This window comes from Staurois parvus, unplaced genomic scaffold (assembly GCF_062004578.1).
Source record: "Staurois parvus isolate SC_StPar_1 unplaced genomic scaffold, SC_StPar_1.0 ptg000401l, whole genome shotgun sequence".
Lineage (NCBI taxonomy): Eukaryota > Metazoa > Chordata > Amphibia > Anura > Ranidae > Staurois > Staurois parvus.
Window position 1 is genome coordinate 2,305,880 of NW_028318197.1, and position 15,804 is coordinate 2,321,683.

Here is a 15,804-nt window from a genome sequence, read left to right on the forward strand (position 1 = left end):
CCATTATATATACTCCATTTTTGCCGTACTGTGCTGCTGCTCATAGGCTTTGGGATCTTCATCCAAGAAGTTCCATCTGGCATATAGTAAATTCCCTGGTCTGCTTGGTGCTTATCTTTACACAGTAGTTGAGATCATCAAGTAACTACTTATATGCTGAAACGCTAAGCATTAGGGTAAGTGTGTGTGTGTGTGTGTATATGTACAGTTGTGTTCAAAATAATAGCAATGTGTTGAAAAAAGTGAACAAAGCTCAAAATCCTTCTAATAGGTTTTATTTCCATACACACAAATGCATTGGGAACACTACACATTCTATTCCAGATCAAAACATGAAGAAAAATATATCAAATTTGTGTTGTTCCTCTAAAAAATTGAAGAAAAGTGAATATTAGACTGTTCAAAAAAATAGCAGTGTTTGTATTCTTCTTTACAAACTCAAACATTCACTATATAAACTGAAAAATGTGAAATTTTGCTTTCCTTTGAATCACTTAATTAATATTTAGTTGTATAACCACTGTTTCTGAGAACTGCTGTACATCTGTGTTGGATGGATTCAACCACCTTCTGGCACCTGTGAACAGGTATTCCAGCCCAGGATAATTGGACTACATTCCACAGTTCTTCTCTATTTCTTGGTTTTGCCTCAGAAACTGCATTTTTGATGTCCCCCCACAAGTTTTCTATTGGATTAGGATCTGTGGATTGGGCTGGCCACTCCATAACATCAATCTCGATGGTCTGGAACCAAGATGTTGCACATTTACTGGTGTGTTTGGGGTCGTTGTCTTGTTGGAACACCCATTTCAAGGGCATTTCCTCTTCAGCATAAGGCAGCATGACCTCTTCAAGTATTCTGATATATTCAGGCTGATCCATGATCCCTGGTATGCGATAAATAGGCCCAACACCGTAGTATAAGAAACATCCCCATATCATGATGCTTGCGCAACCATGTTTCACTGTCTTCACAGTGTACTGTGGCTTGAATTCAGTGTTTGGGGGTCGTCTGACAAACTGTCTCCGGCCACTAGACCCAAAAAGAACAATCTTACTTTCATCAGTCCACAAAATGTTGCGCCATTTCTCTTTAGGCCAGTCAATGTGCTCTTTGCAAATTGTAACCTCTTCAGCACTTCTTTTTTTCAACAGTGGGACTTTGAAGGGGCTTCTTGCAGATAGCTTGGCTTCACATACTGTAGGCGTCTTCTAATTGTAGCAGTACTCACAGGTAACTTTAGACCTTCTTTGATCTTCCTGGAGCTGATTGTTGGCTGAGTCCTTGCCATTTTGGCTATTCTATACATTTGAATGGTAGTTTTTCGCTTTCTTCCACGTCTTTCAGGTTTTGGTTGCCATTTTAAAGCATTTGCGATCATTTTAGCTGAGCAGCCTATCATTTTCTGCACTTCTTTATATGTTTTCCCTCTCCAATCAACTTTTTAATCAAGGTACGCTGTTCTTCTGAACAATGTCTGGAACGACCCATTTTCCTCAGAATTTCAGAGAGAAATGCACTGTAACCAGCATGTACAACATTTTCTGCCTTCTTTCCTTAAATAAGGGCAATAATTGCCACCTGTTTTTCAAAGAATGAATGACCTCACTAATAGAACTCCACACTGGTATTATTTTGAACATGCCCCTTTCAATTAGTGATTCAATTACACAGAATCAGCAGCATGCATGTCATGACTGTTGGGTCTGTTGGATTTCTATTACTCTACTACACCTGCTAGTAAATTATTTGCCATGTAGAAATATCATTTCTACCAAAAACAGTGATTGATCAAGTTAGTGATGTCTGACTGCGATTATTTTGAACACAACTGTATGTATGTGTGTATATATATATATATATATATATATATATATATAATTATTATTATATATTTATATTAGTGGTGTACCAAAATGAAAAGGAGAGGAGCAGTGTATACAGACAGGCTCCCTTACTTGCCACCACTGAATGTCATTGCCCATTTTTAACCACTTTACAGCCGCACTATAGCTGAATGATGTTGACAGCACGGTTGTCCAGTTTGAGGAGGGCATCTTTTGACGTCCTCCCTGAACAAGCAGACCAGAGTGGGCTGAAAATAGGTAAATCTACATCTTTCTTACACAGGTTGATCAGCATAGGTTTTAAGAGAAGGGAGCTTTTTAAAACTAGTTAGGTTTATCGCGGAATTTATACTTTAAACTAGACCTCTCTGGCATTTTAAACTTTAGGAAGAAGTCCTGCCTAAGAGTTGGAAACACAAGGTACCTTGCTATTCCATTTTTGCCAGCATAGCTTGTCCACCAACTGGCCCCCTGTTCAAACAGAGCACCTCATATACTAATAAGGACATTCTTGTTTAAAAGGGGAATGGCTGATTGGGAAGGGGGGGGCATAGATCCTGGCTTTGCACACAAAGTCGAAACCTTTAGTAGTAAAGTAAATCAAGTAGGGCTTTTTTTTCATCAGGAACTTGGGGAACGCAGTTGCTGCACCTCCAGCACTAAATGTATGTAATGGCAAGATGTGCAGGGGTGTGCCAGAGGGTCTATTGATGCTGGCTACTTGGGGATCTATTGTCTCTGAGGGTCTGTTGTTGGGGATCTATTGTTGCTGGGAGAGATCTGCTGTTGAGGCAGGGGTCTATTGTTTCTGGCAGCTGGAGGGTCTATTGATGATGGCCCCTGGAAGCAGAGGCATCCCTAGGGTTGGTGTCACCCGGTGCGGTAACACTTGGTGACACCCCCTCCGATGATCCCCGCAGAATGGATCGGATCTGCGGATTGAGCATAATGGATCGGACTCCAATCCATTATGCTCAATCCGCAGATCTGAATCATCCTGCGGGGGGAACGTTGTTTTTTTTTACAGCTTACCTTTTCTTGGAGCGGGTCTGGTGTCACCCCGTATAGGTTGCATGCCGACAATCCCTGCAGGATTGTCGGCATGCAACCTATACAGGGTAACACCAGACACGCTCCAAGAAAAGGTAAGTTGTAAAGAAAGCCAACGAGCCCTGCAGGATGGATCGTCGGAATGCAACCTATACAGGGTAACACCGGACCCGCTCCAAGAAAAGGTAAGTTGTAAAGAAAGCTGAGCTCCAGAAATCCTGTGTGGAGACAGGACAAAGTCCCAGAAGCAAACCATCCCTGCAGCCCTCCACTGATCTGGGCTTTATGGCAGAGTGGCTAGATGGAAGCCTCTCCTCAGTGAAAAACACATGAAAGCCCACTTGGAGTGTGCAAAAAAGCATTTGCAAACTCCAAGAGGGCTTTCATGAGTTCAAGGTGTAGAAAAATCTCATCAACGATCAAAAGCAATGAAAGGCACCTGAGCTAAATTTAAAGTGTTGTTTTAGAGGGTCTGAATACTTATGGCATACCTCCAAGCATGCATGACAGATATCTCTGTTATCTTTAGTAGTCAAAATTGCAATAAGTTAAGATCTGTTCAGTTATAGGATCCCTCAATATCATGGCAATAAAATACTAATAAAGAACACACTACCATTATATATACTCCATTTTTGCCTTACTGTGCTGCTGCTCATAGGCTGTGGGATCTTCATCCAAGAAGTTCCATCTGGCATATAGTAAATTCCCTGGTCTGCTTGGTGCTTATCTTTACAAACACAGTAGTTGAGATCATCAAGTAACTACTTATATGCTGAAATGCTAAACATTAGGGTAAGTGTGTGTGTGTATATTATTATTATTTTTTATATATATATATATATATATATATGTTTATATTAGTGGTGTACCAAAATGAAAAGGAGAAGAGCAGTGTATACAGTGAGGGAGCAGTTTATACAGACAGGCTCTCTTACTTGCCACCACTGAATGTCATTGCCCATTTTTAACCACTTTACAGCCGCAATATAGCTGAATGATGGTGACAGCGCGGTTGTCCAGTTTGAGGAGGGCATCATATGACGTCCTCCCTGAACGAGCAGACCAGAGTGGGCTGAAAATAGGTAAATCTACATCTTTCTTACACAGGTTGATCAGCATAGGTTTTAAGAGAAGGGAGCTTTTTAAAACTAGTTAGGTTTATTGCGGAATTAATACTTTAAACTAGACCTCTCTGGCATTTTAAACTTTAGGAAGAAGTCCTGCCTAAGAGTTGGAAACACAAGGTACCTTGCTATTACATTTTTGCCAGAATAGTTTGTCCACCAACTGGCCCCCTGTTCAAACAGAGCACCTCATATACTAATAAGGACATTCTTGTTTAAAGGGAGAATGGCTGATTGGGAAGGGGGGGGGGCATAGATCCTGGCTTGGCACACAAAATTGAAGCCTTTAGTAGTAAAGTAAATCAAGTAGGGCTTTTTTTCATCAGGAACTTGTGGAACGCAGCTCCTGCACCTCCAGCACTAAATGTATATAATCGCAAGATGTGCAGGGGTGTGCCAGAGGGTCTATTGATGCTAGCTACTTGGGGATCTATTGTTTCTGAGGGTCTGTTGTTGGGGATCTATTGTTGCTGGGAGAGATCTGCTGTTGAGGCAGGGGTCTATTGTTTCTGGCAGCTGGAGGACCTATTTTTGATGGCCCCTGGAAGCAGAGGCATCCCTAGGGTTGGTGTCACCCGGTGCGGTAACACTTGGTGACACCCCCTATGACGATCCCCGCAGAGTGGATAGGATCTGCGGATTGAGCATAATGGATCGGACTCCGATCCATTATGCTCAATCCGCAGATCCGAATCATCCTGCGGAGATCGTTGGCTTTTTTTACAACTTACCTTATCTTGGAGCGGGTCCGGTGTCACCCCGTATAGGTTGCATGCCGACAATCCCCGCAGGATTGTCGGTATGCAACCTATATGGGGTGACACTGGACCCGCTCCAAGAAAAGGTAAGTTGTAAAGAAAGCCGACGAGCCCTGCAGGATGGATCGTCGGCATGCAACCTATACAGGGTAACACCGGACCCGCTCCAAGAAAAGGTAAGTTGTAAAGAAAGCTGACGAGCCCCGCAGGATGGATCGGATCCATCCTGCGGGGATCGTCGGCTTGCTTTACAACTTACCTTTTTGTGGAGCGGGTCCAGTGTCACCCCGTGCGGTCGGTGTCACCCCCCGCACCTGCCTCGAGGCACCACTGCCTGTAAGTTATTGTTGCTGGGGTGAATCTATTTCTGGGGGGGTCTGTTGTTGCAGGGGAGGATTTATTGTTGCTGGGGGTTTTCTCTTGGGGGGGGAGCCCTGAAAACAAGTACCCAAGAGGTGCATCCACCAAAGAATCTTTTCCGGCTAACCATGGTAGTAGCATAAACCCGGTTGACAGGCACACATTTAATAACTGGCTGAAACAGTTTGGCTGTTGAGTGATTTCAAAAGGAAGTTTCCCATTAGCAATTCACATCCATCATGTATAAAATGTGCCTATAGACATTTAGATATTATTTGTGTTTTAATCTCATACCATTTATGATATTAATCACTGTAACATCCTTGATTCATCATATTCCAGTGCTGCAGATGCTAGCCTGTATGGATTGAGTGGCAAGGAAAGGTCACAGACAAATCATGGAGTGCAGTTTGTACTGACCTTTTTTCCTTTTCAATGGCTGTCAGCGAACACAAACAGGCACTTTAGTTACAACACGCTAACATTACCGACATCAAAAATACATAGTTCTTAGCGGGTCTTTCCAAACATGTGTTTAGAGAACTGTGCCGCAACAACAGCAGAGCAAAGAAAAGAGCAGAAAAGGAAAGTAGGGACTGTTTTGTAGCACCAAAGAGACTTGCTGCAATAGTGTTGTTGTAAGAAAATGGATCAGATTTCTTCAAAAGTCATTTTAAAGTGTGTTTAAAGTCTTTTGGAAATATGTTGTGATACTGCCACCTGCTGGATGAATAATGAAAATGACAAACCTGGGACTGATGTGTAGATCTTTAGGTTTGTGCAGTGATCTAGTACAAAGAGCAGTGATGGTGTAAAGCAGATCTGGACAAATCGTCCCACAATGTAGTAGCCAGCTGCAAAAACATTCACAAAGTGGCTTTGATTTCACATCTCTAAATTCAACAGACTGCTATTTTATTGCAAATCTTTGCTACAGCAGCCTCAATGCGCAGTGCCTTATGAGTACACAATAAAGGGAGTGGTACTGAAGTTCTGAGAATACTGATGTATGAGCCATGACAGGGCAGCACAGTGGCTAAATGGTTAGCACTTCCACCTGGCAGCACTAGGGTTGTTGGTTCAAATCCCAACCATGGCACCACCTGCCTGGAGTTTGCATGTTCTCCCTGTGCCTACATGGGTTTCCTCCGGGTAGTCCAATTTCCACCCACATTCCAAAGACATGCTAGTAGGTGAATTGGCTCCTGTCTAAATTGGCCCTATAGTATGTGTATGTATGAATGTGCGTTAGGGACCTTAGATTGTACGCCCCTTGAGAGTTAGTGACTGATGTGAATGTACAATATATATGTAAAGCGCTGTGTAAATTGATGGCGCTATATAAGTACCTGAAATAAATAATAAATGACTGGATAATACTTTAACAGTGACGCACAGTATCCACACCTACACCCACCAGTGTCACCATTTAGGTACCATGCACACTAGCTTTTCAAAAAAATGATGGATAAAAATAGTGGTTTTTAGAAGCGTTTAAGAATGTTAGCGTTTTATTTGCGTTTTTACAGTACATGTAGGGAAAAAAAGCTGTTAGGAGCGTTTTTAGTAGCATTTAGGAGCTTAAAAAAAGATGGTAATAGTGGGTTTTAGCAGTGTTTTTTAGTAGCATTTTAGGAGCGCAGTACATGTAGGGGGAAAAAAACTGCTATGAGCATTTAGGAGCATGCAGCATTTTATTTCTGGAAAAACCATCCCCAAAACCTTTTTTTTCTACTCCTAAGCTCTGAAGCTTGAAAAATACTACTAGCCTAAAAAAAGGTGCATGGACACATAGGATAACACTATTAGCTTCTAGGAGCTTAAAAATACACTAGTGTGCATGGAGTCTTAAAGAAAAAAAATACAATACAAAAGCAAAATATATATAGCAAATAAAGTGAGTCATTATTATTATTATACAGTATTTATAAAGCGCCAATAGTTCACTCAGCGCTGTACATTACAAATTGAATACATATGATCAGTATAATGATGCTCGTGTCCTTATTTCCACTTGTTTTCCAATAACTGAATATTAAATAGCCATATCAGTACATACAGTCATGTTCATAAAACACCATACATTGTGCAATTCCGTCACCAATGTGCAGATGCTCTCACCTTCTGTATATGATCCAAGTATGTTTTAGCTCAAAATGCGCTTTCCCCTTTAACCAGGATTGGTATAGGCACAACTGGTTTCCTACTCAGCACCTCAACAGAAGTCAATCCAGATCCATTCACATCCCTTTTTAGGAATTTTTTCATCTGAGGCTCAAAAGAGATAAACCATCATAGCACTTTGTTTCCCGCCAATATTTTATTAAAGTTTAACAAAATACTACTCACAATCAAATGTGCATATATCTGGTGCACCACAGTAAAACCGCAGCTTTCCCCTTAAAGTGGTACTAAACCCAGGACCCTGCATTCACTATATCTGGTCTCCCAGAGTACACACAACATGGAAGTGCAATTATTTTAGTAAATATAAACTGCTAAATACCTTTTCTCATCAGCAGTATATAGCAGTCTTGTGAATTCAGCTGAGCACTGGTTAAAGTTTGTAGGAGGAGTTTTCTCTAGGAGGATGGCAATCCCCTGAACTCTGTCTGGACAGTGCTGATTGGCTGTATGCTGATCACATGCACTCTCCCAAGAAAAAAAAAAACCTCTCTAGCAATGCACTAAACTGAGCATGTGCAGAAGGCCATGGGTTCATCAGTGTGGGCATTTGAACAAGAGGAAGAGCAGAGAAGACAGGATCAAAAACATCCTTTTTACACAATGCAGAGGATTAACCCCTTAGGTTCCACAGTGAGTATAACAGGCATGCTTTACTGCATATACAGACTGATTTTACATTTGTGGGTTTAGTAACACTTTGAGAAAACTGTATGTGCTTGTTACTCACAAAATGGTGGCTCACTGCCAGTATTGCGACTTGACGTCATCGGCTTCTCCGTACGTGTTATGTCACATGACTTCATCAGGGTATCAGTCATGCCTGGATACTATAAAGTAGCACTAAGCACTGCCAAGTTGATAGGTACAAGCTTCAGACCAGTGTCATCACCAACAACTTTTGTATTTTTGCTGTTATTTACCATGCAAGTCCTATGAAGTTACAATGCATTTCCATTTGCCTATGAACCTTTACCAGGCTTCAAGAGAATTAATGATTCTTCTTCAGTAGTATTTTCAGAATGCAGTAAAAAATGACAGAGAATTTAACAAAAATATACATAATGTCTAATGCATTTTTCTGTGACTTGTATGAGCGACTGCAATTAATGCTGAGCTGTTTCATGTACTATAGCTGAAAGGTGTATTCAACATGACAGCCAAAGAGGGAAGGAAGAGAACTGTAAGCGCCTTAGTTGTGGTTGGCAATGGCAATGGAGCAGCAGGTGAGTAGTCATGTGTGAATTGGCTCTAAACTGTGCTTATTTCTGTAGTAACAGATGATTTTATCAGAACTGGACACATCTGAGGATCCTGGTAACAAATGCATATTGAAAAAAGGATGCACCAGATTTTTTTTGTTTCATAACTTGCAGTTAGCATGATGTGTCCCTTGTGTTGATTCTATTTTCAGGAAAAATCTTCTTTTGTCTCTGCCCCCAGAAGATCATGGCAGCAGAGGTTAGTAGGCCTATCAGTACCTCTTATCAAGAGAGCTTGACTATGCTCACCCTTACCTAACAGATCCACCATTAATGGAGACCATACTAAAGCTTCTATGAATGACTTAGGATTTCTGAATATTGGACAGGCAGATGATAGCTCCGCCCTCTCCATTAAGAGATCCTGTGTCATTCATAAAAGCAGGTAAGGGTGAGCATAGTCAAGTTCTCTTGATGAAAGCTCCTGACAGCCTTAAGATGTATTGACCTCCGCCACACTGGAAGATTCTGGATTTGGGTGGGGGGGGGGGGGTTGAAGGTGTCAGAGTGTCAGAGACAGAGGAAGATTATTCCTGAAAGAAGAAGAATCAACACAAGGGTCCCATCATACTAACGGTAAGTTATGTCCCGTGTGCTGATTTTAGCTAAAATTGGGCTTTAAAGAATATTTTCTAGCTCTTTAAAATGGGACTTCAGGCAAAACTAATAATCTTCATTATATGCCCCATGTACAATTCTGTAGGCATCCATTTCAACACCCTTCCCCTTAAAATCATTTGATTTGCTGCCATCCATGTGTGATTTAATGCCCTACCTGCTCACATGATCTTGCACACCTAGACAACCAACCAGTACTTAATCTCAAACCTATCTTGGGTGCTTTTTGGAATGAACAAGGGTGTATCAAAAAGCCTATTTTGATACTTTAAACTATTGAACTAAGCCCTAATTGTAAATCCTCATCTTTTTGGCAAATAACTAATCTATACTGGACAAGGGTGCGTTTGCCTGCACACCATCTGGCCAATTGATGAATCTATATAACCTTTATTCAAATATATAAAACATATATGCTCAGCTGTAATTAATGCCTATTGGAGTGAAATGTACTGCGCACAACAATATGACTGGATACCATTGCAGTTATTTACCTAACATCCAAATGGTTAATAACACCAGTCCAAATCAAATACCATACCGTTTTAGATGAAGTGACGGCATACAAAGAGGCGCTGTAGTTTGATCATAAGTCTATCAGGGTAACTCCGTTTCCTTAACAGAGATTATATATTCAAGCTGATTTATGATCAAACTACAGCGCCTCTTTGTATGCCGTCACTTCATCTAAAACGGTATGGTATTTGATTTGGACTGGTGTTATTAACCATTTGGATGTTAGGTAAATAACTGCAATGGTATCCAGTCATATTGTGCACAGTACATTCCACTCCAATAGGCATTCATTACAACTGAGCATCCTTTTTTTATATATTTTGATACTTTTGACAAATTATTGTATTTGGAGAACGTACGAGCCTTGCAACACCTTTGAAAAAAACATGTGGACCCTCAAGGGGACAAAGTAAATTTTTTTCAGGGCTTATAAATTGTATGTAGTAAATGTAAATGTAGTAAATCTCTGAATTTATAGGACCACACTCAAAAATGAGGCGGAAGTTACTTTTATGTTGTTTTGTGTCCGCCTCCGAATCAATGTCTATGGAATTCCTTCTTGCCCTCGTGGATAAAGCCGTATGTTGTATGACCTTGAAACAGTTCACGAGTTCATCTGAGTGTGGCTCTATTAAAAAAATATATAGATATATATAGATAGATAGATAGACAGATAGATATAGACAGATTTATATATATATATATATATATATATATATATAAACAAGGAAAGGCTGAAGCATAAAATTCCTCTCTAACTACTTCCCTACTAGGCCAATTATAACATTTTTCTCCTACATGTGAAAATCATATTTTTTTTTTTTGCTAGAAAATTACTTGGAAGCTCCAAACATTATGAGAGGCCCTAGAGAAAGTGATGGGCCTTGTAATTTTTTATGACGCGGTATTTGGGCAGTGATTTTTAAAACACATTTTTATAATGTGTATTTAAAAAAAATAAATTATGAATTTTAGTTCACACAAATACAATATAATACCCATGTTTTTGTAAACTCTAAAAGATGCTGTTATACCAATTAAAAAAATACTTAACATGTCAATCTTTAAAATTGCATACACCGATAAAACAAAGCCACACTATAGTACCTAAAAATCTTCATCACACTTTAAAAGCCTTTCACTATAACATTTGTGGTGATACGTCACATGTGTGTGCAAACCTACTTGTGTGTTTACCCTTGAACTCGAGCACAGAAGGATGAGGCGCTTTATTTTTTTATTTTTTTTCATTTTTACATTGTCACTTTTTTTTTAATCACATTTATTGCTATCACAATGAATGTATCCATCCCTTGTGATAGCAATAAGCAGTGACAGGTACTCTTTACTGAAGGAGCCGGGGTCTGTTAGACTCCAGATCTCTCCTCTGCCCTTAAAAACATCTGATCACTTCAAGGTCGTTGTGATCAGATGGCTTTGTTTACATCCAGCAACACCTGAAGTTACAATATACTCGTTGTCTCTAGTGTCTTATACCATAGAGATGATCTGAGATGTTCCAGTTCCCGTTCAGCTCTATGGAAAGCCAGCGGAAAAGCTGACTTCAGTCTTAGGCTCCCGGTGGGACATTAGAGCCGAGGAAGGCATTGGAGAGTGGTGGTAGGGGGGGAACCGCTCCCACCGCTTGTAAATGCAATCCAGCAGCTAATTAGCCACTAGGATTGCTTTTTAATAAAAATCCTAGGATTGATTTTTAATAAAAAATCATTGCTGGCAGAAAAAAGAGATACCAGTATGATGCCTGTGCAGGCATCATCCCGGTATCTCCACTCAAAGTCCAAGACCCGAAGTGGTTTATCAAAGAAATGCATTTTTGTTGCACGATTACATCCATTTTGTTGTAATTATGTGACATGTCTGTTTTCTTTGATTAGGCCTGCATTCACACCTGAACAGAGCAAATTCCTGGTGATTTTGAAACCTTTTTTTCAGGCCATTTCCAGGGATATTTGCACGTGTTTCAAGCTTCAGGAGTTTGTTTCTTGGTCTGGGCAAAGGGAGGAGAGCATTTCTATAGGAGGAGAGAAATACATGCACAAATACCACATAACAATCGTTTACAAGTGTCCCTATTGAAGTCTGAGTCCAAAAATGGCTGAATATGCGCAAGAAAAAGTTCATCAACTATTTTAAGTGTGTGTATGTGTGTATATATTATATATGTGTGTGTGTGTGAACAAGGAGAACTAAAAAGAATGGGATTCTATGAAGTCAGTCATAGGGAAACAAGCAGAAAAATACTCAAGTGTGAATGGGGCTAAAGAAGAGTTTTATACGGAAACCTTTCTCTGTCTTTATATGGACTGAGGGATTACCACTTACCAATTATCACTGCTGCAAGCACTACAATCGACTCATGTGTGCTTTCTACCCTTTATTATACTACTTTTTATTATATATGGCAATTTTTTTTAATGTGGCATAACCAGTCGGACGTGCAATGTATGTGCAATTCCTTACGCCAGGAAAAAAAAAAGCATATGATTGGCACCAACATAAATGCTCGTGCATTTTTTTTTTTCAAACGTCTTTTCCCTGATTTGAACATACTTTCCAATTCACTTCAATGTTTCTTCTTAAGATAAAGAATGAGAGTTTTATTATACTTCTTTCAAAACATTCTTGAAAAATGTGTCAGTTCGTTGAAGGAGAAATAACTTGAAAAAAAAATGCAATGGAGTTCATTTACTAAAACTGGAGAGTGCAAAATCTGGTCCAGCTGTGCGCATGGTAGCCAATCAGCTTCTAACTTGAGCTTGTCCAATTAAGCTTTATAAGGGCCAGTTCACACTTCATGCGTTTCAGCGTGCTTTTTTCTGCATCCAAAACGCACAGAAAGTAGGTTATATGGTTGTCAATGGCATAGTGCACATCAGTTCCTGCAGTTCCAGTGCGTTCCGGATGCAGAAAAAAAAAGTAGAACAGGCTGCATTTTTCTTGTATGGAGCTGTACTGGAACATGGTAAAACACACAGAAATGCACATGTCCCTATTTAAATTGAAGAAAAAGAGATGGGGAAAAAATTAACTGGAACACATCAAAAACACACCGAAACACGTCAAAACGCGCATGTAGAATTACATCCGGACTGCGTTTCTATAGCTTGAACCAACCCTAAAACCTGGAAGATATTTTGGCTACCATGCAGAGCAGCAACAGGTTTTGCACTCTCCAGTTTTAGTAACCTAACCCCAGAAAGTCGTCTTTTTTTTTTTTAACAAAATTCAGAAAATAAGTAGTATGTTTTAATTACACAACTTCTGTTGAAAATAATATTACGTAACTTGCTTTTTATTCACTTTCAACTGTCATGCTTTCTCCATACATTTGCAATGGCCAAAGCTAGCATAACTGTGTTAGAGAGCTCCAACTTGTGTACTTCGAATGTCCCCTGTAGAAGGGTAGCCTACATTAAAACCACTGTGTCCCCATAACAGAAAATGCCTATAGAGTTGATGTCTGAATGTCACATGTGCTGACAAGTTAATGGAGAGATAAGGTAATATGCGTGTCTGTACATCCCCTGCAGGAATGGCACTGCCAAGTAATTGCACACTTTGAAATATTCATTCTAAACTGAACATTTGCTCGGATTATTGCTAGCATGTAAATTGCATTAGGCCTTTTTGGACAATCCTCTTCCCAAATGACAGTGGATTATTACTTTTTCTATTAAAAATAAAATATTGAGCCATTCTCACTATCGCACCTTTTTCTGAAGGTTATGGATAAAAAAAAAAACTTGCTGAGCTCAGCCTTAGCAATGAATGAACTGACTTTGTTGTGATTTTAAAAGTAAAAAAGTATGCTTGGGCCTAGTAGTGAAAGGAAGGCAATTTGTAATGGAACAAAGTTTTCAATGTATCTAAGTCTGTTTTATTTTTTTATAGGTTTTTGATAAATTGATGAGTGGCTATAATCCCTGTCAGTTTTTCCAGTGCAGATAATTATTCTGGCATTGTATCTACGGGACTGAAACTAAGGATTTTTTTTTTTTTTACTGGGAAAACCCGGGATAGGGATTTTAAAGTGTATCTATAACCAAAAAAAATACCATATTGCAGCCTGCCAGTCCTTAGATGAAGTGGCTGCATTTTTTTCCTTTCACCTGATAAACCTGCTAATATCACAGCCCCTGTCCTAGGGTGATCGTACTCATTCCTCCACTGTGTCTGTGGAGCTAACCATGGCTGTCATCCAGGCTGGACTTCAAATATGGCTTCTTTTTTATTACATGAGGAGCCGAGGAATTAGTAGTTTGCATAAGGAGGATAACCTTGTTTGTACTTGCAGTTCAGATAACAGGAAATTACAAAAATGCTGCATTTTGGCAAGCTCAGCAATGAGAGCTGTGAAAATGTGGAATAGACTCCCTCAAGAGTTGGTTCTGGCCAGCTCAGTGGATTGCTTTAAAAAAGGCCTGGATTGTTTCTTAGATACACAGAATATAACTGGATACTAACATTTATAGGTAAAGTTGATCCAGGAAATATCTGATTGCCTCTCGGTGGATCAGGAAGGAATTTTTTTCCCAGCAGGAGCAAATTGGATCATACTTTGCTGGGTTTTTTTTTTTGCCTTCCTCTGGATCAACTGTGGGTATAGGATTATAAAAAAAATTTTTCTATGGTTGAACTGGGTGGACTTTTGTCTTTTTTCAGCCAGACTAACTATGTAACTATGTATTCTCAATCTGTACTTGTTAAAAAAAAAAAAAAAACATTTAAGCCTAAAAATTAAAGCCAATGCAGCCACCACATCTAAGGACTGGTAGGCTGCAGTATGGTCTTTTTTTTTTTCTTCTTTTGTTGGGTTTAGATATCCTTCAACTATTCCCTACGCTATCCAAAATGGAAAATAGGAGTTTTGTCTTTAGATGTATTTTACTCTCCCAGGCTGCAGTAGATTACGTCATCCATAGATTGATTACAAGAAAATGAACACCAAACAATGCCTTTTCCTCTCGCAGGAAGAGACAAATATAGACAATATTCAGAAAACAATGCATTTAAGTATACAGCTTTTTTGTGAATTGTGACAAGAGCATGTAGAAATGTAACATTTTGAACATCCTATTCGGAATTGGCAAAATGAAGTTTACAGGTTTATGAGCTAAAACAGATCCTAGACTAAGTCCAAAGCTAAGGTCAGTTCACAGTTTGGTGTTGGAGGCTTAAAGTTTTCTGTATTTGCTTTGTGAGGGAATATGGAAAATGGGGTTGTCCATATGTAAGATGTTTTTCTTGCAGGTAAAAGGTGGGGTAGCTACAGCATGTGAAGGAATGTGATTGTTGTATAATTAAAAGGGAAAGAAAGAAATAGTTAGGAACAGAAGGGGAAATTTAAAGTGTTACTAACCCAGGACCCAGCATTCACTCTATCCGGTCTCCCACAGTACACAGAACATGGAAGTGCAATTATTTTAGTAAATATAAACTGCCAAATTCCTTTTCTCATCAGCAGTCAGAGCAGTCTTGTGACTTCTATCAGTGTTCAGCAGAGCACTGGTTAAATGTTGTAGCAGGAGTTTTCATTCTGTAGGAGGATGCAAAACCCCTGACCTCTGTCTGGACAGTGCTGATTGGCCCTGTGCTGATCAAATGCACTCTCCCAAGAAAAAAAAAACAAACCTCTAGCAATACACACCAAACTGAGCAGGTGCAGAGGGACTCCACACAATATGTCTCATCAGGAGATAAGAGGGGGACAGTGGAGGAAGGAGAGGATCAGAGAAGTCAGAATCAAACAGCCTTTTTGCACAATGCACAGGATTAACCCCTTAGGTTCCACAGTGAGTATAACAAGCATCCTTTACTACATATACAGATTGATTTTACTGTTGTGGGTTTAGTAACTATTTAAGAAAAAATAAAGTGAGTAAAGAAAATGTCATCCCCTCCTGTTTTGCTTGCTTACTTTGTTCCAGCTTGGCACAATGTAAGTATGCATTGCTTCTACCTGATGGACTACTGGGGAAGCTGGAAATCACTGTAGTAAACGGTGCCACAATGATAGCCATGATCTGTCCTGCTTAGGTTCTATGCGTGTGGCTGCCCCAC

The 15,804-nt window shown here is 39.7% G+C and overlaps 1 protein-coding gene across 1 annotated transcript in view; it reads left to right on the forward strand.

Moving 5' to 3' along the window:
* Window positions 1-15,804, forward strand: part of MRPS5 (mitochondrial ribosomal protein S5) — a 150,116-nt gene that overhangs the window by 104,065 nt on the left and 30,247 nt on the right. Inside the window, exon 6 of the mRNA XM_089686502.1 lies at window positions 8,463-8,553. Within this exon, the coding sequence (XP_089542628.1) occupies window positions 8,463-8,553 (91 nt within the window). The remainder of the gene's footprint in view (window positions 1-8,462; window positions 8,554-15,804) is intronic.